Below are 24934 nucleotides of genomic sequence, written 5' to 3'. Positions count from 1 at the left end.
TTCCGGCACTCATATACACAAGGCGTAGTCCCTGACTCATGGAAGTCAGCCCTTGTCCATCCGATCCAAAAAAAATATGTGAACCGGTAAACTATAGCTATTACCGCCCTGCTCTCCAAATTCATGGAGATCATAATAACCGCCAGCTCTAGATATACCTAGAAGGTTACCAGTTGATCAACGACCCACAGTACGGCTTTCACCATGGTCGATCGGCAGGTGATCTTCTGGTATACCTAACACATAGATGGGCGGCGGCTATCGAAAGCAAGGGGGAAGGCCTGGCAGTTAGTCTGGATATAGCAAAGGCCTTTGATCGTGGCATGGCACAAGGCGCTTCTCGCAAAACTTCCATCATTTGGGCTTCCCGAGAGCTTATGCAAGTGGACATCCAGCTTCCTCACTGGACGAAGCATTCAGGTCGTTATCGACGGTCATTGCTCGAATCCCAAGCCCGTGAACGATGGAGGGTGTGTGCTATCTCCCACACTGTTTCTTCTGCATATCAATGATATGTTGGACACCTCCAACATACATTGCTATGCAGACGACAGCACTGGTGATGCTGTATACACGGGCCATGCAGGTCTCTCTCGGGAAATCGTCGAGCAGTGCCGGGAGAAACTGTCTTCTATCGAGTCCTCTCTTGAGAAACTTGGCGTCATAAATAGAGCACGGCAATACTCCAAGCCGGCCCACATTCTAGCGCTGTACAAAGCGCAGGTCCGGCCACAGCAATACTCCATGTATTGCTGTCATGTCTGGTCTGGCGCACCCCAGTATCAGCTCGATCCATTTGACCGCGTTCAACGCAGAGCAGCTCGAATTGTCGGGGATCTGGTGCTCTGTGAACGGCTGGATCACTTGGCGTTGCGTAGAGACATCGCTTCATTGTATGTCCTCTACCGCATTTAGCACGAGGAGTGTTCCGAAGAGCTGTTTCACCTGATTCCTGCCGTCGAATTCCATCTTCGCACGACACGCCACAAGTTAGGATATCATCCCCACCATCTGGATGTGTTGCGGTCGTCCACAGTGCGGTTTTCAAGGAACTTTCTTCCACGTACTACAAAGCTGTGGAATGAACTTCCTTGTGCGGTGTTTCTGGGACGATGCGATAACCTTCAAAAAAAGCGCGTACACCTTCCTTCAAGGCCGGCAACACTCCTGTTATTCCTCTGGTGTTGCAAGAGAATGTGGGCGGCGGTGATGACTTAACACCAGGTGACTCGTAGGCTCGTTTGTCCTCCTTCCATAAAAAAATGTAATAAATTCTAAACTATTATTACTTAACTATTTATAGTACATGAAATGTCGAATTATTTGCCCAAAGTAGTCATTATTGTGCAGTAACAAATTGATGACAATATACTATCATGAATTCATTTGGTAATTGGTGTGGTGATATTTTTTTTTATTATTGGTTGTTGGGCCACCAAGACCATAAGCAGAATTGTTGGAGGAATGCCATTAGAGTGGAGCATTCAAAGCCTCCTCTGTATAATATGTGGTAATGTTTCAATTGTTTAACCACTGGTGTTTGTAGCATCTCTGTAATTACTGTTACCAGTAATCCATATCTATGGCCATTAGCTATTATACCACAATGAGATATTCCACGGAATATATCATGGATGTATCATAATGTATGGATGTATGGATAAGTATCTATATTAGTCCAAATTCAAATACCTTATCTACCATCCATATTTGTGATGTTAATCTACAGTGTCATAAACAAGACAACATATAAACAATGAAAGTCAAATTATGAAATTAATAGCAAGGTCTGTTTAACCTTAAAAGTCAGCAACACTTGTGATTCCTTTGGTGTACAAAAAAGAATGGGTGGCAGTCGCTAGTTACCCACATATGGTTTCTTCTTCTTTTCTTATAAAGAAACATAAGAATTTTATATGCCAACATAACTTAAATAAAAGATCTCAAATTATCAATTTATTGAGAAACTCTCCATGGGAGCCTTCTTTGCAGCATGCCAGCTATGTACTGGTATCACAGTGCATGTTTCTGCCATAAAAGCAGTAATTGTGTCTCGGTTTGAAGGGTGCTGTAGCTAATGACATTACAGAGCTAGTAATGCTACATTTCAAAGTGATGATCCTAATTGCAATGCGGCTCAGAATTCTGGGGAGCGGCAGTGCATTGTGACGGTTAGGGCATAGCAGGAGAATGTCTTGCTCAAATCTTCCTATAAAAAAAACCGAAGACTAGAACAATCTAGAAAGCTTCTTTGCTCTGAGCTGTGCCCTTTCGCCAGCTCTGGGGAGCAGCCCAAATTACCTTTCCACAGGTTCTGCCTGTCAACAGCAGTAACTGTGGTTATGGAGATCCAGGCATGAAAAAGTCGATCTATACTGATGGGTTTCACGTGCGATATATTTTTGGTTTTATTTTTATCAGAATAATAAATTCATGACATGATTTACCAGGGTCTTAAAAGTAACGCGGCTAGTCGCTGGGGACGATAAGAAATGCCATGATACGAAGAGGAAGGAGAAGGAGTGGGAGGAGTTTGATCAAGCCATTGGATTCTCCAAAATTGCTCGTATGATCAGTCAGTCGGTGAGACTTGTATTTTTTCTAATTAAAAAAAATAACAGCTTCCCAAGGAGTAGGTCTCAAAATGAACATGGACAAGACGAAGATTATGTCTAATGCCCATGTCCCACCTACTCCCGTAACAGTTGGGAACTGTACTCTTGAAATTGTTGACGAGTACGTCTTACCTTGTTGAGGTTGAGTAAAAGATGTTTAAATATTATGAACAATGAGATTAATAAGATATTCAATAAAATAAAAGTATAGGATACGGCAATTGGCCATGTTAACTAAAACACTAATCAAAGTGATTGACGTCACGGCTCAGTATTCAACATTCTATTCTATTCTTCCTACTATGGCTCCTGTGGAAGGTATACCATAAGTTTGCCATTGTCCCGTTAAGGTAGACCACCAAGCTTAGAGTATTAGTTTACTAATTTCAATGGAGTACACAACATTGTGGTTTGACGTTTTAGATGTCATATTACGCGTCTTCGTGGATTTATAAGCTACGAGGGGCGGTCAAAAAGTTCGCGGAATGGCGGGGTTGGCGGGGGTGAGGTCGCTCCTCCAGGTAGCCGCTACTTGAGTAACTCATAATTACTATATATGCCAATTTCTAGCCTAATTGGGTCATTAGCTTTCGAGTTACAAACGAGTGAACAAGTAAATCGGGAACAAACTAGCCACTATGGAGAAAATTGAACATCGCGCCGTCGTAAAGTTCCTCACCAAACAAGGAAAAACGCCTCAAACTATTTTGCAAGAGATGTTAGCTGTTTACGGAGACTCTGCTCCTGGTAAAACCATGATTTACAAATGGCACGGCCTTTTCAAGCAAGGAAGGGAGTCAATTGAAGATGATCCTCGACCTGGACGGCCCATTGAGGCCACTACGCCGGAAATCATTGAAAAAGTTGAAAAACTTGTATTGGAAGACGGAAGGTTGAAGAAGAAACAACTTGCAGCATCAGTTGGACTATCAGAAACCACAATTTTAAATATTCTTCATCAACATCTTGGCATGAGTAAAGTGTGTTCAAGGTGGGTCCCGAGAATGCTCACGCCGCTGCAAAAACGTGAGCGCGTCAACTGTTCCCGCGAGTATTTGGACCGCTGTGGAGAAGTTAGGGAAGAAATTATGGCCCGAATTGTAACCGGTGATGAAACTTGGGTTCACCACTATGAGCCTGAGTCAAAGCAGGAGTCGATGCAGTGGCACAAAAAAGGCACACCACCCCCAAAAAAATTTAAAGTGTCGCAATCGGCCGGAAAGATCATGGCGACTATTTTTTGGGATACTGAAGGTATTCTTTTGATCGATTATAAAGAACGTGGTGTTTCTATAACGGGAGAGTACTACGCTTCCCTATTGGACCGATTAAAAGAAGCTATTAAAGAAAAAAGAAGAGGAAAACTGACAAAAGGTGTACTCCTTTTGCACGACAACGCGCCCGTTCACACGAGTCATGTTGCGACGGCTGCCATTCATCGATGCGGTTTTGAACAACTACGCCATCCACCCTACAGTCCAGACCTGGCCCCTAGCGATTTTTATTTATTCCCAAAGATGAAGAAAGAGCTGCGTGGAAAAAAATTTAGAGACGATGATGAAGTCAAGTCGGCGATTTCGGCGTATTTTGACGCCCAAGACAAAACCTATTTTTTCGACGGTATTAATAAGTTATATGCCAGATCCCAAAAATGTATTCGTGTTAAGGGGGAATATATTGAAAAGGAAAAATAACATAATGTATCATTTCATCTTTTTTCCCAGTCATTCCGCGAACTTTTTGACCTCCCCTCGTATAACGTCATAACCACATGACACTTGACTTGACCACTTGACACATAACATGACACTTAGGGCGTAATCAAAGTAGATTAAAAAATAAGAAAAAATATATTCTAGGCATATTCAGTCTAATAACCTACAGGGAGGTTAACATTTTTATTAATAACTTGCTGTGCTATTTTAATTATACTTACCCACTACATCTAATATATAAAATTCTCGTGTCATGGTGTTAAACTTTGAACTCCTCCGAAACGGCTTCACTGATTCTCATGAAATTTTGAGTGCATATTGGGTAGGTCTGAGAATCGGACAACATTTCAGTTCATCCCCCTAAATGTTAAGGGTGGTCCACACGAAATTATTTATTATTATTTTTTAATTTGTTTGATTATGAATCAGCATTAAAAAATACATACAACTTCAAATTTTCTCCCATCTACGATCAACAGTTACTTTTGTATCGCGATTTTAATATCGGCAATACAACGTTTGCTGGGTCAGCTAGTATTCAATATAAAAGTGATATGTATTTATATGCAGGAGAAGCTGGTGATCGGTCACAACATGCTGCTAGATTTAATACACACGTTGAACCACTTCTTCCAACCGCTGCCGGCGGACTATGACTCCTTCAAGGAGTTCGCGCACTGTATGTTCCCAAGGTACGTTTTATTAAAAATATTTATACCATAGACGATTTGACAGCTCGATAATGAATGACCAATTTTCGTTTGTCAATGTGTGCGTTAGCTAGTGTTTTGCCAAAACACTAAAGAGATAAATGCCAAGCGTGGCTGACTGTTTACGATATTTTAATCAAAATCAGTATCTCGATTAAAAATGTTCTTCTTTCTGTTATGCGTTTTTTGTCTATACGCTAAAAGTATATTTTAAATCAATCGTACTTAAACAATATAACACTGATTTTGTAGGATTTTTTTTTGATCCGCAAGGCTTGGTTTTTATAATATTTTTATAGTATTACAAATAAAATTTGTAACCAAAATACAAGTCCCGTTTTTATAAGGTTTTAATGCGGTCACTAAACAAAACCATACTGCGATGCTCTATGAAATAATTAATTAAGTAGCCTAAAAAAAGTAACGTAAATAATTTTAAAGTTTAAAAAATAAAAATTTATACTTAAATATATTTGAAAACAAACGAGACAATTTTTTTGCTCGAGGAATAGGCCCACCACGAAATGTGATGTATAGTAATGAAATATATATTGATATATTCCTTATAATCTCTAGATTACAACGGCACATTTAGTTAGAAATGATCTAACCGAAATATTGAGAAATACGACAAAAATATGAACGTCAATATAACGTAAAAATTATAAAGATATATTAATAATATTAAGATATTTTGAGAAAACACAAACGGCCATAATTAATTTGGGGCTATCTCCGATCAAAATAAACAGAGCCTGTAGGAAGAGTAAGGATACAGCTGATAAAAGATGGTTTACAATGATGCACAGAACAGAAATGTTCATCACACAAGTATATTAATAGTCCCAGGCGTGTGTACACACCAGTACTTCAGTGTTGCAATCAGGGCACTAACCATAACCACTAAACCAGAAAGCTTACCAAAAATACTTAACAACCATCACTATAATTTCACAGAGTTTTACCAGTGGGAGGCTCCTTTGCACAGGAAGCCGGCTAGATTATGGGTACCACAACGTCGCCTATTTCTGCCGTGAAGCAGTAATGTGTAAACATTACTGTGTTTCGGTCTGAAAGGCGCCGTAGCTAGTGAAATTACTGGGCAAATGAGACTTAACATCTTATGTCTCCAGGTGACGAGCGCAATTGTAGTGTCGCTCAGAATTTTTTGGTTTTTCAAGAATCCTGAGCGGCACTGCATTGTACTGGGTGGGGCGTATAAATTATAATCAGCTGAGCGTCCTGCGTCTCGTCCCTTATTTTCATAAAAAAAAAGTCGTGTCTTAAAATAAGTATTTCATATAAATACTATTGAGGTAAGGTTTTGTACACTGTTTAACATAGGAAAAAGCCGGAATTCTTCAATTTTGTGTTTTCTGGAGGCCCAGTTCTCTGGCTATCTCATATACTAAATATTTTCGCACATTACGCTGAAATCTCTAATAATAAGATAAATGACTCTCTGGAGTGTAATATGCTGGTAGATGCGCTATTAAAATCTATGAAATAAACCAAATAGTTATACACAAATAAAATTTGAAAAACAAAACTTTATGAATGATGCGGGATTCGAACCCACAACCTCCGCCGTTCGATAACCGCCTCGTTATAATATTGTGTTTGCTTTGTTCAACTTTCAGGTTGTGGCTTCATCTACAGGATCTACTTTACAGTTGATAACCTGCTCAACCCCAATATTTGCATATAAGGAAATTGACTTGAGATGTCGCTCTTGTAAAATCTAAACAATTTGTTATGTTTTTAAAGTGATAACCCTCACTTGTAGGATTAATACACAAATAAAATTTGAAAAACAAAACTTTATGAACGATGCGGGATTCGAACCCACGACCTCCGGCGTTCCGTGCCGGTGCTCAAACCACTGAGCTAACCGTTCGAGTACCGCCTCGTTATAAAATTCAATAGTAGTCAAATAGTTATAGTAATGCAAAATAAACTTTCACACAACTCTGAAGAAACGGAAAATACAGAATTCTGTTTTGACAACATTAAAATCAAAATGACAGATGCACAGTTCACAGACTAGATATAGACTTTGTCTATGTTACTTTATTCCATTGCAAGGAAACGTAACGGTAACATTAAAGTATGTATTTGTTGCTAAATTAGTTTGACCTCTAAAAAAAAATAATTAAAATGAGGTTCATGGATCCAATAGATATATTTTACTTTTCAAAAGCCGATGATCACTGTTACCATCACGTTTTGCAGTAATATATTTATTTTCTCACATGAATGTTACAAATGTTTCATTATACGCATTTATTTGCCATGGTGAACATAACAGGATACAGGAAATATTGTATCAAGTGTTGTCTTTTTATAATAATTTTATGATCCCGGTTAGATTTTACAATAAGATATTTCGTCTTGATAATAATATATTAGTTACAATTTTAGTAGCATAATACGAATAATAAACATCACCATAAGAAGTGGGCCCAGAAAAAATTGTCTCCTTTTATGAACGATGCGGGACTTGAACCTGCGACCTCTCGCGTTCCGTGCGAGCCCTCTCCCACTAAGCCCACCGTACGAGTAACGTAAAGTTCATAGATCTTGATATGTCTTTTAACTACTCTCAGGTTGTGGCTTCATCTACAGGATCTACTTTAAACCTGATCTTATGAGCGTGAATGTTTAAATTATAAAATACTAATAATATCTTCTAATATATAAAATTCTCGTGTCATGGTGTTAAACTTTGAATTCCTCCGAAACGGCTTGACCGATTCGCATGAAATTTTGAGTGCATTGGGTAGGTCTGAGAATCGGACAACATCTATTTTTCATCCCCCTAAATGTTAAGGGTGGTCCACACGAATTTTTTTTTTATTTTTTTTGTCATTTTTTTTTAATTTGTTTGATTATGATTTAGCATTAAAAATACATACAACTTCAAATTTTCACCCATCTACGTATATATATAATAGAATAGAATAGAATAAAAATTTATTGATAACAAAAACCACCACCACACAATTATTAAAATGATACCACCCAAATAAGTAATAATTTCTTAGAACTAACAAATAAAACAAATTAAATAATACAATTTATAGCTTAAAACGAAAAAGGTACTGTGCGGCAGTGAATGTCACCAAATGGAGCTAACTCAGTAAAAAGCTGCAATAGCGTGGTGCCAATGTAGCACTGGTTTTCAGTAGCCCCAACATTATTGAGTCTGGGAGTAGCAGCGACTAGTAATTTTTAAATTATAATTATGAATATAAATAAATAAATGCAGTATAGATCTAATTTTTTAATTTAACTCTTAAAAAATATATATAAATAAATAAATAAAAAAAAATTAACGTTAAAAGAAGATCATTTAGATCTTAACGACGGAAAAATCATAAAAAATGAGATTATTAATAATAAATAAGTTTTAATATATATTATGGTTACTATAAATGTTAATATTATAATATTAAATTTAAAAGAGGTACAAGCAGTTAAACAGGTTTATAAATATCATTAAGTAGGTAATTTTAGTTTTTATTTTGAAATTTTGAATGGTATATATACAATATATATATATACTATATCTATTTATGAAAAAGGAAGACAAACGAGCATACGGGTCACCTGGTGTTAACACACCGCCGCCCACATTCTCTTGCAACACCAGAGGAATCACAGCAGCGTTGCCGGCGTTTTTTTTTAAGGTACCCATGTCGTATCGTCCCGGAAACAACGCACAAGGAAGCACATTCCACAACCTTGTAGTACGTGGAAGAAAGCTCCTTGAAAACCGCACGGTGGAGACTTACCAAACATCCAGATGTTATAAATAAAATGAGACGCAACAAAATATAGAAAATTGAACAGCATTTTTTTATGTAAAAGAAGAGAGAAAGAGAGAAACGATCGTACGCGTCATGGTGTTAAGTGATCACCGCCGCCCACATACCAATGTGGTTTAGGTGTTTCCAAACCATTGGAAATAATAAAACATTTATTGTTCAGGATATTGGACACCAAGTACATGTCAAGTCTGCCGCCGTTCAAGGACAAAATGAACTCGAGCGTGCTACAACATCTGCTGTTTACTTTGTCTGAACCACCGTTCTCGCTGCCGGAAATTGGTGAGTATTTTTTTTATGGAAATAAGCGACGAGACGAGAAGCACGTTCGGCTGATAGCTGACCCGGCACTTGACATAATGTCAGTTATATTCATCCGATTAAAAATATTTAAATTTGAATATAGAAAAATGATGAGATTTTCCTGGTACTTTTTTTTTACAGCGGATTAATATTGTGGACATATACCGTCGTAGTGGTGGTCTGCCGAGCATCGAGTTAGTCGAGGCAGGCGCATATATAGTAGTTTGTGTAATCTGAGTAAATATTTTATGTGTTCCTAAAAGTGACGGTATGTGGGAGAAAGTACCTTAAAAACCATACTGAGGAGGAACGCCACACATGCAGGTGGTGGGGATGATATCCTTAATTGTGGCGTAGGTGGAAGGATAAACGAATACGAAGTTTTAATCTGATATATGTGTCGCAAGTGGCCCCTTGTATTTTGTGAAACAGGGCCTTCATTACAGATTTAAATACAGATTATTTGAGTTTTAAAATTAATTGAGGAACAAACATAAACTTGTTATGCCTACTACTCGGTTGGGTCGAGTTAGTAAGTCTTTTGTTGGGCGATGTATATGCTTCTACAATATGATCCCAGAAAATGTACAGAACAAATGTGTTACGAAATTTAAAATAATTGTTAAAAAACGTTTGTGTGGGAAAGGTTATTATAGCATAAACGATTTTCTTAATGACACCGCGGACTGGGAATAAAGCCAACACCCTCAGGCTCTTTAATTATAAATGGTTATTGTACGATATTACATTGTAATCCATATTTTATATTAAAAAAAAAAAGCCCGCTGAGTTTCTTGCGCCCATTCTTCTCAGGTCTGAGGCAGTCTCTTTTGAATGGGTGGTAGATTTTGACGTTCAATAAGTGATTTTAAATCCTATTTTGAATGAAAATATTTCAATTTGAATTATATAGAATCACTGGAAGGGCGCGGGTACAGACGGACTGATGACAAGCAACACGAAGCAGGATACGATGCTTACGTCACGGGCCTGTGCTTCCTAGCCATGCACGCGCATTTGACGCGCATGCGCGGCGAGGAGCAAACCCGTGTCACACAGGACAGTGCTCTACTCAAACCCTTCGTCAACAAGGTGTTCCTGTCCAAAACGGCCCATCAGGACTCTCCCTACATCAACCTGGCTGGCGTCGACCGTAAGTTTTCAATTTTCAATTAACATAAAATATCATAAAGGCATAAAAGGCATTTATTTTCTCAAAATTGAATCCTTTAGAACTCTTTTTGATATCATTTTTGAAAACTACTACCGCTTCGGAAACAAATGGCGCTCTGAGAGAGAAGAATCGGCGCAAGAAACTCTCCCAGCATTCTTTTTTTGCGCTCTTTTCAATAAAAATATACAATATTGTACAGTCATTTCTATCGCTATAAAATAATCACAATCTAGTCCCAGGCTGTCCGATCATTTAGATATTCAGTAGTGGAGTATTGGATTTACGACAGAGCCATTTTTTTTAAAATATTTAAATTTATATTTAGATAATGCCTGAACAGTGGCTGGGACTTTATTATAGAAGTGTGTACATTTACCCTTAAAGCTATTATGTATCTTATGAAGCCTGCTAGAATTAGTTACAAGCAATCCCTTAATTCTAGTGTTATAATAATGAAAATCACTATTAAGAGCAAAAAGGTGACGATTTTTGTGAACGTATATTCAATTTTCATAAATGTACTGACAATGAACTTTCATAATATTTATTTCTTTAAATTTTTCTTTGAGAGACTGTCTATAACCAAGTTGATATAAAGCACGAACAGCTCTCTTTTGCAGAGCAAACACTATATCAATGTCAGCAGCATGACCCCATACTAATATACCGTACGTCATGATGCTGTGAAAATAGCACGTAGGTTTAAATACAATAACAAGCACTTACTGCCATACAAATAAACTTGGTATAAAGTTATACCTTAGATTAAACCAAGAGTATGCAAAATGTTTACAAATAGACATTTCATAATAATAATAAACTTTATTTAAGGTATCATGACTCATATTTGCTAGTAATACAGTGAACTTAGTTGCTACTTATACTAAACCTATTACTAATTAAGATCCAGACGCGTGTCATTGCTTATGCTATTCCGTTAGAAATACTGCAGCAATGACCCACATATCTGCAGTCCAACCTGCTCGCCATCATCTTCAGAATGCTGTTAGTACTGCCCCGCACTCTGCTCATGAGGGATCCACATCTTTTGCGCATTGTCGCGTAAAAACAGTCGACCCGTGCTTCTGCGAACATCCCTGATGCGCTACAAAATCGGGGCAGCCCTATCAGCATTCTGAAACTATTGTTATATTGAACACAAAGAGCGTTGTAGGATTTTTGACACTGTTCGAGCAACGCACGAACCTGCGATTCATCATGTCGTCCCTGAGGTCCGTGGCGTCCCTGAGGTCGGAAGTCAATATATGACCAAGATATTTAAGGCGACACCAAATGCCAGCGACCTTGAGCGATATGAGTTCACGGCTGCCGGCCCTCCATCTATGTAACAAAGCCAATATTTTCAACATTCTTGGGTAGAAAACAGTTTATATGCTTACAATCCTCGTTATTCACTACTAATTTGAATAAATGAACCTACACAAAAAGTACCAGCTATAAGAATAACTTTTCTGAGAGAAATACAAAAAAATGCGTCACGTCATGCCAAAAAACTTGTTTAACTTCAAAGAAAAGTGGTAGTTCAAAAAGGCTCGGCAGTGTTAACTATAACCAACAGCAAGCATTAGCAACCTACAAATAAGACTTAAGGATATGTGTAACAGGATTAAGTAGTGTTCATAGCTCGAAATGCTATACTCTCACCACAAAACTTGTCTAAAAACACCATGTTTGCGTGTTTGCTGCTTACTCTTCGCCTTAAACATAGATACCCCCTTAACGTTGTACTATTGAACATTACAATTGGTACTTTATTTGGTGTTTGTTGGTACCCTGGCCTCAAAGACCATCACTACACTACTAAACTGTGATACTGCATTCTACAGCGACTCCGTCACGGGAGCACGTGTTCCACCTAACCTTTCCTAAGGAGTGGCAGCGGAATGACATCAACCATCTATTTAGTGCGTATGGTGAGTGACAACATTATTATTTATTTATTTCATAAGATCAATTTATTTTAAAATAATAAAAAATAATCATATAAGAAGAATGGCGAGAATGGACCCACATAATTTAAAAATTAAGTTAACATCGTACAAGTACAAGATTATATTATTTATAAACATAAGTTTATAAGATGTTTATACAAAAATTATTGAGGCGCTTAAGATATGGGAGTCAAAAGATAATATAAATTACTATAATTTATTAAAGAATAAGTCATCTTGCACTATCGGAACGTTTTGCTCAATTGATTATAGACATCTACATTTTTTGACATGACAAGTCATTTTTATATGGATGGTCCGACACCAACAAACTCTATACCTACTCAAATCAATAATTCACAAGTAATTCACAAAAGGAATGCTGAAATGGTTTGGACACGTGGTGCGAATGAGTGAAGTAAGAATGACGCATCAAATATATAAGGCAAGTGTGTGTGGGCAAGTCGGTCGCGGGAGACCTCGTAGAACATTCGACGACCAAATTGGGGACGTTTTGAAAAAAGGAGAGGTCCGAAGCACCCGCAACCGGCGAGCATGTATGAAAAGAGTAATGAATGTAGAGGAAGCGAGTGAGGTTTGTAATGATAGAAGCAAATGGCATTCTATTGTCTCTGCCTACCCCGACGGGAACAAGGCGTGAGTGTGTGTGTGTATGTAATTCACAATAATTGTGAATTACAATAAGATTATTATCGTTTTTAATACTAAAATCAGTAGGTATCTTTAAAAGATTCGATACCTGCTTGAAAAAAGAATGAATTGTGAATCCTCAGCTGCTGGTCAACCTTCCACATAAATATTATATTATCTTTAAGCACACAGTAATTAGGCATAGGCATAAGATACAAATTATTGATTGAACAAAAGATAATGTGTTATGTTTTTAAAGTGATAACCCTCACTTCTAGGATTAACACACAAATAAAATTTGAACTATCCGAACGCCACGGAACGCCGGAGGTCGTGGGTTCGAATCCCGCATCGTTCATAAAATTTTGTTTTTCAAATTTTATTTGTGTGTTAATCCTAGAAGTGAGGGTTATCACTTTAAAAAACATAACAACTTGTTTAGATTTACAAGAGCGACATCTCAAGTCAATTTCCTAATATGCAAATATTGGGGTTGAGCAGGTTATCAACTGTAAATATCCTGTAGATGAAGCCACAACCTAAGAGTTGAACAAAGCAAACAGAATTTTATAACGAGGCGGTAATCGAACGGTTAGCTCAGTGGCTTAGAGCACCGGCACGGAACGCCGGAGGTCGTGGGTTCGAATCCCGCATCGATTATAAAATTTTGTTTTTCAAATTTTATTTGTTCAATGGATATTGATTAATAATTTTAGGTTATATTTTACTTTTAGGTATATCTTTTTTCTCCCACTTTTTTAGACCTACTTACGATTTGCTTTTATCTTAGTTTTATATTTGACATAATATATATTTTTTAATAATGTAAGAACTGAAATTAAATTGAACATCATTGAATTGTATTAGACTATATTAATTTTATAATTTTTATTTCTATAATTTAATTATTTTCTTTTTTAATTGTAATTGTGACATAATATATCAACTTTTCTTTTTTATCTGATTTTTTAATTTAATTAAAATCAAAGTATAATGTAATTTAAGTTAGGACTGTTTGTAGATTTATGGGTAAAATGCCTGAAAATAAATGTTTTATTATTATTATTAAAACACAGTAAAGGGAGAGGAAAAAAAATGTACGCATAATATTACGTTTTCTGTGTGTATGTGTTTGGGTGAGTGTGTTGTTATTATGAGTTTTTTTAAGTAATTGTTGCCATTATTTATATATTATATATTAATGCCATTATTGTTTAATAATATATATTAATATCTATCTCTATTATTAATGACGTCACATTTAAAGGCATAAAAGGCATACATTTTCTCAAAATTGATTTCTTTAGAATTCTTTTTGATGTCATTTCTAATATACTAGATACTAATACCGCTTCGGAAACAAATGGCGCTCTGAGAGAGAAGAAGCGGCGCAAGAAACTCTCCCGGCATGCTTTTTTTGCGCTCTTTTTAATCAAATATACAATATTGTATTGTCATTGATATTGCTTTAAAATAATCATAAATGGTCCTACTGAAAGAGGATAACACTCCACCACTCCATTGGCGTCTTGGTCGCATATCAAGGTTGTTCCCGGGTCCTGATGGCGTAGCCCGTGTAGCTGACATTTCAACGGCAAGAGGTGTTGTTCGTCGCGCTTTAAATAGAATATGTCTCTTGCCCAATACTCAAGCAAGGGATTCTTGAAACAGTTTAAGCTTTCCAGGGCCGGGAATATGTTACCGCCTGTGATTCATATTTTATAGTTCACTCTACGAAATGATACGATCCATGTGTCGCGGAACCAGTTCTTCGGCTCTCGAAGTCCGAGCATTCGTTCATTCCGTAAACCTTCAAGCACGCCGTACTTGTTATTACACCTAATATTGTATTTAATAATGTGTCAGGGTTTTTAATATATACATTTAAGTTCACAAATATTTTATTTATGTTCAAGTTTTTTTTTCTGAACACCATGGTTCAAACCTTTTGGATTTTATTTTAATTCGCCCTGTGCTTCCAAGGGGTATAAAAAGGATAGGGAAGTCTGTGCCTGCTCCAGTGAGCCTGGCCCAAGGGTCTCGTAAGAGGCGACCACAACGGCGCGTTTTTTCCTGCCGTGAAGCAGTAATGTGTAAGCGTTATTGTGTTTCGGTCTGAAGGGCGCCGTAGCTAGTGAAATTACTGGGCTCATTTGCCCAGTAATTGACTGACATCTTATGTCTCAATCAAAGCGGTTCAGTTACCATCAGCTGAAAGTGTACTAGTCCCGCCACAACGCGCTCAGGTTAATCGGTTCTTCGCTTCGAAATTTAGTTTGATTCAGGCAGTGCGATGCTGGAAACAGCTTGCAGGATTTGTTTTTCTTCGAGACTCATCCCGCATCCACATTTTTTTGCATTGTTTTCCTGAAATACAGGTACGTAACTATAGAATTACAGTAATGACCTAACTTCACTTGTAGGTCAAATAACAGTGCAATTTCTGGACGAAACTTCTGCATTGGTGGCACTGTCGCGGCGGGAGCTCGCACGAACTGTGAGCAAGGCTTTCGTGAACCACAAAAGAATCACGCTTCTACCGTTCATGAAGTACAAATATATAAGCAAGGTAATTAAAAACTATTTGTTGATAAAATGTTCTTGCGTATGTGGTCGCTCGTTATTAATACAAGATTTTTGTTTGATTTATTTATTTATTTAGATTTACCAGTGGTAGATACAATAATATGTGTGTTGCTAGTGATGACTTCCACCTTCGCACGACACGCCAGAAATTAGGATATCATCCCCACCATCTGGTTGTGTGGCGGTCCTCCACAGTGCGGTTTTCAAGGAGCTTTCTTCCTCGTAATACTAAGCTGTGGAATGAGCTGCCTTGTGCGGTGTTTCCGGGACGATACGACATGGGTACCTTCAAAAAAAGCGCGTACACCTTCCTTAAAGGCCGGCAACGCTCTTGTGATTCCTCTGGTGTTGCAAGAGAATGTGGGCGGCGGTGATCACTTAACACCAGGTGACCTCGCTCGTTTGTCCTCCTATTCCATAAAAAAAATAAAACGGTACGACGTCGTGGTCGCTAACTATGGGCCTTATGAGAAAGCTCATGGTTGCTCAGAGGGCTATGCTCGGAGATTCCCTGCGAGATCGAATCAGAAATGAGAAGATCCGTAGGAAAACCAAAGTTACCGACATAGTCTAAATGATGCGAAACAGAAGTTTCAGTGGGCAGGGCACATAGTTCGACGGACAGATGGCCGTTGGGGCAGTAAAGTCCTCGAATGGCGACCACGTACCGGAAGACGCAGGACGACCTACAAGATGGTCCGACGATCTGGTCAAGATCGCCGGAATACGTTGGATGAGGGCAGCGCAGGACCTATCGTCATGGAAATCTTTGGAGGAAGTCTTTGTCCAGCAGTGGACGTCTTCCGGCTGATGATGATGATCTAGTATCTTCTTCAATAACATTTTTCTAATTAAATATTTTTTTAATATTAATGTGCTATAATGTAATTCTACAATAATCTGTTTATAATAATAAATAAATATAATAAAAATATTTGTGTTATTTCTTATGAAATTGTTTTGATTGTCATCCTGTTAGGGTAGGAGTTTACCAGTGGGAGGCACCTATGCACCGGATGCCGACTAGATTGTGGGTGCTACCCACAATCTAGTCAACGGCGCCTATTTCTACCGTGAAGCAGTAATGTGTAAGCATTACTGTGTTTCGGTCTGAAGGGCGCTGTAGCTAGTGAAATTACTGGGCAAATGAGATTTGACATCTTATGTCTTAAGGTGATTAGCCTAGTCGTGTGGTGCCTGTCAGAATTTTTTTGTTTTTCAATAATCCTGAGCGGCACTACATTGTAATGGGCAGGGCGTATCTATTACCATCAGCTGCACGTGGCACATTTTTATAAAAAAAAAACAAAAGTGGACAATCCAAAAGTGCACAATCATTTGTATAAGTGTACACAGGTACGTAGATGCACTCGTTCTCTTGTATTACCTGAAGAAGGTGGAAAGTGGTGGTCTTTTAAGGTGTCACTACTGTCAAAGTGGTTTAACTTCTTGCGTGCATACATAAGTAACACTCACACACACACTTTTTTTATATATTTACTAGCTGACCCAGCAAACGTAGTATTGCCGATATTAAAATCGCGATGCAAAAGTAACTGTTGATCGTAGATGGGTGAAAATTTGAAGTTGTATGTATTTTTAATGCTGACTCATAATCAAACAAATTTAAAAAAATATTTCAAAAAAAATTTGGCGTGGACCACCCTTAACATTTAGGCGGATGAAAAATAGATGTTGTCCGATTCTCAGACCTACCCAATATGCACTCAAAATTTCATGAGAATCGGTCAAGCCGTATCGAAGGAGTTTAACTACAAACACCGCGACATGAGAATTTTATAATATATTAGATGTATTTATTTTGAGAAGTTATTTCAAATGTTATAACGTTAAAATGATGATATTTGTCTGACAGGTACAAAAGCAGTTCCAGATGGACGCGAAACCGAACGACGCTCTGCCAGAGGAGACCTCTCAAAAAGATAATGAAAAACTGTGCGTAGTTTTAATATTTATCTTTTTATATGTGATATGGCATGTTATTCGATATTATGTCCTACATGTTTAATTTAAGTGAAAATAAATATTTAATATTAATGCGCTCGGCTCTGTAGCAAAATGGCACGAGATCCGATGAGATGCAATCGTCGAGGGTGAAAAAAGATTTGCTCAAGTCTTGAAATTCCATCCCCAAATACCTTTTGGCCTATTTTAGACAAATCAACCTTCAAGTTACATAACTATTGGTAAAATAGTCACTTAGATATCCCGTAACTGGAGAATATAAGTGAAGGGATAGTACGTTGTTCTTTCGTTCTTTTTCATTTGCCGTAGTTCGTTATGTGCTGACCCAGACTTAGGCGTTTCGCTGAACGATTTTGGTCACACTTATACAGCTCTGCTTCTATCAGCCGCGTACGGCGTTGTAGAATGAGAATAATAACTTTAAATCACGTCTGCACTCTAATCTTTGCGTGTATAATGTTTACGTCAAATCAATGCAGGAACAATACAGGCCGCAACTTGTCGACAAGGAGTCGCGAACATCCCTATAAAGAGCTGTTCCGCCGCATTCGACGGCGAACAGTGCTGTACGCGGCGGAACAGCGCCGAACGCTCTCTATAGCATTCGCATAATAATACACATTTATACTCATTTTATGCTGGTTTGCCGCAAAGCAGAATGGACGCGGAAAGCTGAATCGACGCGTACACGTCTCCATACAAAATTGTGGTTTTCTATGGACAAAAGCTGAAAAGAGCTGAATAAGTGCGCGTAGTCCCTTAGCCGTTGACAGACAATCAGGGCCAATTCACCACCGTACCCCCGGTTCGATCCTCGCCCGCCACGTTCCAATGTTTTCGGTTTTCGAATTCATATGTTTTTCATTCTCTTGCATAAAAAAATAACGTGATGGAACCACAAATACATCGATATATCGCGCTATCGTCCAATCGTATATCGTAATCGTACAAGCCAAAGCCGATTATTAAAAAATATTTTTATAGTTATTCATGCAACTGTTGTGTAATAAGGGGCTAGTATCACTTATGTGATACTATTATCACATTCGGTTTCGCCTCGGTGTGATAAACCCACATTCGTGTTTTGATACCTTAGTATCAACAGTTGCATACAACACTTTATCTACACCCATAATATGAATCCTCTATAAATGATTCTGAAACAGTTTGCTTACTGCTAACATTAAGCCAGTCCTAATAACCAGAACATCCAAACGAATGTTGTAATGTTGTACTGAATTTCATTACAACAATCGTTTGGATGATGTAATGGTTATTAGGACATTGGGTGTTTTAATGTTGGCAATAAGCTAACTGTATTAGAATCTTTAATAGAGGATTTAAAGCATGGGTGTAGATAAAACTAGTTACACGACCGTTTTATAAAGCGTTATTTTTTCACCTAGCAGTATTTCGTTATTCATTGTTATTGTGTATATGCATATTGCCTTCTCCATATTTTTATGCATATACGTCCGCGTGAATTTTCAAAGATCTCTTTAGGAATAAGAAATGTCTCAATTCTAATTATTATTCTGTAGTATATAAGTAGTTTTAAGATCTAGCATTTAAGTGTAAGCAGTAATGTGTTCTGCGAAAATTTTACGTTTTTGGGTTGACTGGGTTTAAGGAAGAAAACTAGTTTTTAAATGGTGCTAGTTTTGAGAAGTAGGGAAATAATGCTGACGTTTTGATGATAGAAATACTATTTTTTTATTTTGTTTTCTATTACATAAAAACACTATTTTTGATGTTGTTTTATATTATGTTTTCCATCGCATCTAGTTTTGAATATATGCATGTTGCGTATAATTTTTGTTATTCAGCTTAAATACCTTGTGTTTAGATTTTACCATGGAATAGTTAAAACAAGTGTAAGTGCCCTTGAACACTTTTGTAAATTATTAATTTTGTAACTTATCTTTACGATAAGCACACTTAAAGTATTCGCAATAGATGTCATATTCGCATGCAATTATTATTAGTAAATATATTTTTAATTATGATCAAGACGTCAAGTCACAGAAAGTAGCTAATAGCGACTAAGCCAATTTTGCGGGCCTCCGCATAGTTGTAACAAGAGCGATTGCTGTGTGGCATTTCCACTTGTATTTTCTTTTCTGTGATTTTTACTCATAATGTGACTCCAACGGAGCCCAGTGTACGAATTTTAGATTTTTATAAATAAATTTTTATTTTTTTAAATTTATTGTTTTATTTAAATCACTCATGTGGTTGGAGGCATATTATGGTCAGAATATTTCTTTTCTATCTATTCTATACTTTAAAAAAAAACAATATTTTAATCACCCTTACGTGGGCGATACTCCCCTATGATTTCTGAACGGCTACGACGCGACGTGGGACAAGTAGGTGTCAGTTCTAGATTTTTCTAAAAGAATATTATAGAAAATTTATTTATTTCGGTTAATTATGTATTTTTTATTTATTTTTTATTATTGAAGTGAAACTTCTTTAGAATCGTTGTGATTTCAAACCGGATGCAACGGAAAAAACGACAGATAAGAGACACAAATACAAAAATTTGTAGCCGGAAGCCGGCAAAGAATGAGACAAAAATATGCATACTATTTTATTTTTATGTATGACGCGAGTAGGTATGTACCTTAATATATTCTTATGTCATACGCACGACTTATAACTGCATAGACACCAGGAGAACATAAATATGGTAGCGGTGTTAGTATAATGTCTTTCATAGCGGTTGAGATCATGTGTCATCCTAGCAACATGTACCAGGACTTCATATGCAGTTTAGAGGTTCATGCACAATGCAGGCTTCACTTCTGACATATGTACTTTGTACACACGCAATTTTTTTATTACGGTTAAGTATTTCTGTCACCATTCACCTGCACGCTGTACCCATATAATTACGTAGGTCACACTAAAAGTTTTGCGTAAGTTAAAAAAAACAACGTGTTATAACCAAAATATTATGTTTATTGCTTTTCAAAATACTCTCCTTTACATTTTAAACATTTTTTCATGCGATCGAACCATTTTTTTTAAAACAGGACGACCACCGATCTGAAGGCATGTATTCTACGTGCTGATTGAACGCTATCACTGCCTCTTCGGAATTGGAAAAAGTGAAATCTCTCATCAAATCTTGGATTGGGGAAAATACAGACATCATATCGGTCGGGGCTATTTACAGGATGAGAGACGAGTTGTACTTTTTCGGAAAATTACTTAAATTTGTTTCTAAAAATGATTTAGTTTTGTTTGCCGTGTGTGAAGAAGCTTTGTCATTATCTAGGAGAACGTGGTTTTTTGGTTGTCTTTCGCGAACTTTTTTAACACCTTGGGTAAACAAATGGTAGTATACCACTCGGCACTAATACCGGCTTTACCAACAATTCTCGCCTGCCTCACTTTTGTTGGCTTGTTCTCATTTTAAAACACCCCTTCACAAGATCGCTGATTGATTGATTTTTCGGGTTCAAAACAATAAATCCACTCCTGTGACAATGTCATTTACAGCATTAGAATGTCCGTGGTCGTACTTCATTAGCATCTGTCAGAACCATTCCACGCGAGACCGCTTCTGCTCCGCTGTCAATTCATGAGGGATCCAATGACAACAAAGTTTCCGAACTTTCAATTCTTCGTGTAAAATTTTCTGAATTTGGCTCATACCAAACCCCAATAGTCCTCGTATTGTCTCATAGGTAATCCGCGGGTTCCTTCAATTAATTAACTAAGCCGCTTAACAGTAGCCACATTATTTTCGCTGACGGCAGTTGAAGGCCGCCCTTCACGAAATTTCGTCATGTATAGAAATCCGACCTCTCTCAAATTCAGCAAACCATCGCCTCACGGTGCTCAAGCAAGGTGCTTCCCTCGCAAAAGCATTTTGAAGACGAGCGGCACAGTCTTGCGGAGAGAGAGAACTTTTAAAATCATAAAAATCACACTGATCTTTTCGACTTAATTCCATTTTCGTTACGTAGAACTTTGATGTGTGATAAAATGTGATAAAACAATTGACAAATGATTTTCCGCCCATTGTTTTTTGTATCACTAAAAAGGTTGCAACGTTTCAAATAATATATATTCGAAATTCAAATGGTTTCGATAACCTTGAAGTGCAACACTTTTAGTGTGCCCCATGTACAATATCATTTAAATATTCCTTAAATAACAGTAAACTTTATGAACAGAACGTCGTCAGCAAATTAAACTAATTTCTTTTCTTATTATCTGGACGGAAAACACTGCAATAGACCATTCCACGGTTATTTAGCATATTACTACTACGACGCAATATCTGATGTTGAAATAATAACAAAGTCAAAAATATTTTGTTGATATAAAATCAAAAGATTGCTCGTCAACGTCAATCACTAAAAATGCAATCTAGATACGTCTTAATAACACAAATTTTAAACATATATATACATAACACTAACTGTTATAACACAACATATGTGTTTTTACATACAATCCAACTGTGCTGTTCAACACGTCATGCGTCTAGAAAAGCGTATAGACGTCTACACCCTCCATCGTGATTGAGGCTGAACAGCTTTATTATACTTTTCCAGGGCTGATTCTGATTCTTTGATATTCTACGGCGCTTATGTAAATTTTTTTTGGAATATTTTGCCCACTTGCTATTCTTTTACGTGGCATTGGGGTGAAAGAGATAACCATGAGAATTTTAATAGTTAAACCAATATATATAACGTTCCATCTGACAATAGCTCTCTTATAAGCTCTGAAATAGATATTTCATTCGTATGCAACTGTTATCACATAAGGCCAAAAGTGTGGTTAGCAAATATCTGTACGATAGGCACACTCAATTAATTCAAATTAATTAATTATAAGCATAAATAACGCTATTAATTCAAATCATGTAATCAGTAAGTAATATGATCATCATCATATCATCACATCAGTCGGTGTCCCTGCGACGTCCAATCAGAAATGAGGAGATGAAAGTTCAAATGATTGCGAAACTGAAGTGGCAGTGGGCAGGGCACATAGTTCGACAGACTACGTTGGATGAGGATAGTGCAGGAACAATCATCGTGGAAATCTTTGGGGGAGGCCTTCGTCCAGCAGTGGACGTCTTCCGGCTGATGATGATCATGATAAATAAAGTGCATCATATAAATTATATTTAGTGTTGCAACAATAAGTTTCTCTACATTTTTTTTACCACAGAAACGTCAGCCTTTTAGAAAAGTGTACGCCCTTTTATGAAGGTATACACTAATCAAGCTAATATTTATAGATCGAAAATCCATTTCTTTTGTCATGACTAATCCCCTCATACATAACGCATAAATCGTCCATATATCTGAGAAACATTGACAATATGTCAAGCGAACCCTTAGTTACTGTTATCATATCACGCCGAGAACCAATCACGTAAATCTCGTTGTGCGCATGACAAAGTAACTGACAAAGCACAACCTAATATCGACCTTAATTCAACACTAATAACACTCTTTATTTTATACAGTGATAGTTTACTGTATCGTGACTTAATTGTGTGAATTTTTGGCGCGAATAATCAACGGTCTAAAGTATGACAAGAATGCTTCTATGTTTTATATGTTTACTGATTACAAGGTAATTTTCTCGCGTTAAATCTTTGCTGACGTGACACAGAAAACTTTCATTTTACCGCCAAATCGTAAAACAAATACCGAATGTATAATATACAGAACTAGCTGACCCGACAGACGTTGTTCTGTTCATAATAAAAAAAAAACCTCTTGCGGATGGAATTTTGGAAAATCCGATCTTAGCTGACCTCTACTCGGTGAAAAGAATATTCCTACCAAATTTCAAGTCTTTAGCTCTAATAGTTCCAGAGATATCGTGATGAGTGACTATAATTTAATTATAAAGGTATATATAATAATAATGTACAAGTTTTAATAGTTTGGCCGACTGACGCGGCAGTTTTGGTCCTATACAAAAGCGATATGTTAGAGTTCGAATCGTTAGATCATAAAAAAATTAAAATATTTTGCGATGTTGGACGTTCTTGTATTAAATGATAAGTCTGACTTTCTTTTTATGAAAATAAGGGATAATACGAGCAGGACGGTCAGCTGATGGTAATTGATGCGCCTTGCTCCTCTAGAATGCAGTGCCGCTCAGGATTCTTGAAAAACCCAAAAATTTGGAGCGGCACCACAATTGCGCTCGACACCTTGAGTCATAAGATGTTAAGTCTCATTTGCCCAATAATTTCACAAGCTACGGCGCCCTTCGAATCGAAACAGTAATGCTTACACATTACTGCTTCACGGCAGAAATAGGCGCCGTTGTGGTACCCATCATCTAGCCGGCATCCTGTGCAAAGGAGCCACCCACTGGTAAACGGTAACTCGCAAGGAGACACAGAATCTATGATGGGATATTCCTTAGATCTATTTTACTTGATTCCTGCACTACATCCTTACACACCATAAATTTCAATTACAAACCTCTTTAAATTGATGGGCGGCGTTCAACTAAAGTTTGGTTTTCAAAATATTTACACTTGTCGTACCTTTATATACATACATTATTAAATTACTATTACTTTATTATTTCTTCAGTGAGTTTATGTTTGTTTAAGTTAGCAATAAAAATTCACTGGATCATTTTCCATTTTTGTCTACTGTTTTTATTCTAAAAATCCTACACGAATAGTATTTTAATAAATCTAGAGTAACATCTCTAACCCCATAGTGGTAAGATTTTTAATTGATGTTTCATGATGGACGCAGTCGAATGCCTTTGTTAAATCTTAGAATATTTTATATTTTCGACTCGGCATGAGTTTAGTAGGATTTCCCTGTTCTATTCTTTGTTAATGGCAACGTTGATAGTATATTTTAAGCTTTGATTCAGATATAGTTTTTATTAATTATCCTTTTATTTTTGTTCAATTTGGTGCACATTGTGTTCATCTCTTCTAACGAGATACCTGCTTTAATGAAAATTTTAACTTATACAACTTAACTTTTATTAGTTAATTTCGCAGCTAAAGCGCTGAAATAGTTGCAATTTATTATTAATTTTCGTATATTCGTCTTTTTTGTTATTCTTGGCACACTAATACAATCACTCCATTGTCCTGTACATTTAGAATTAAAAACAAATGTTTATACTTTTTATATACAAACTCTTAAATGATCCTTTTAAAAATAGTTCATATATACCCTACACCTAGGTTGCAGGAGTCTTTCACTTACACATTTATTACACAAATAGTTAACATAACACTAATTACTCTGGAAAAGAACATAAACACTCACAAAACACATACATTTAACAAAATAAACAGTAATAGGGCACACATATTTTCATTTGATACAATGTCACAAAATCTTTTACAGTCATACAAAATACACCCAAAACTAATATTTTATATACACAACAAC

The 24934-nt window shown here is 36.9% G+C and overlaps 1 protein-coding gene across 2 annotated transcripts in view; it reads left to right on the top strand.

The window, feature by feature from the left end:
* LOC126969475 (poly(A)-specific ribonuclease PARN-like) overlaps positions 1-24934 on the top strand; it is an 83674-nt gene that overhangs the window by 4941 nt on the left and 53799 nt on the right. For both annotated transcript variants that reach the window (XM_050814925.1, XM_050814924.1), the window contains exons 5-11: positions 2451-2583; positions 4901-5022; positions 9031-9149; positions 10084-10323; positions 12192-12278; positions 15371-15516; positions 17410-17489. In XM_050814925.1, the coding sequence (XP_050670882.1) occupies positions 2451-2583; positions 4901-5022; positions 9031-9149; positions 10084-10323; positions 12192-12278; positions 15371-15516; positions 17410-17489 (927 nt within the window). The remainder of the gene's footprint in view (positions 1-2450; positions 2584-4900; positions 5023-9030; positions 9150-10083; positions 10324-12191; positions 12279-15370; positions 15517-17409; positions 17490-24934) is intronic.

The sequence above is a fragment of the Leptidea sinapis genome, chromosome 18 (genome assembly GCF_905404315.1).
Source record: "Leptidea sinapis chromosome 18, ilLepSina1.1, whole genome shotgun sequence".
NCBI lineage: Eukaryota > Metazoa > Arthropoda > Insecta > Lepidoptera > Pieridae > Leptidea > Leptidea sinapis.
The sequence above is the reverse complement of the archived record's forward strand: the minus strand, read 5'-3'. Positions and strand labels throughout refer to the sequence as shown.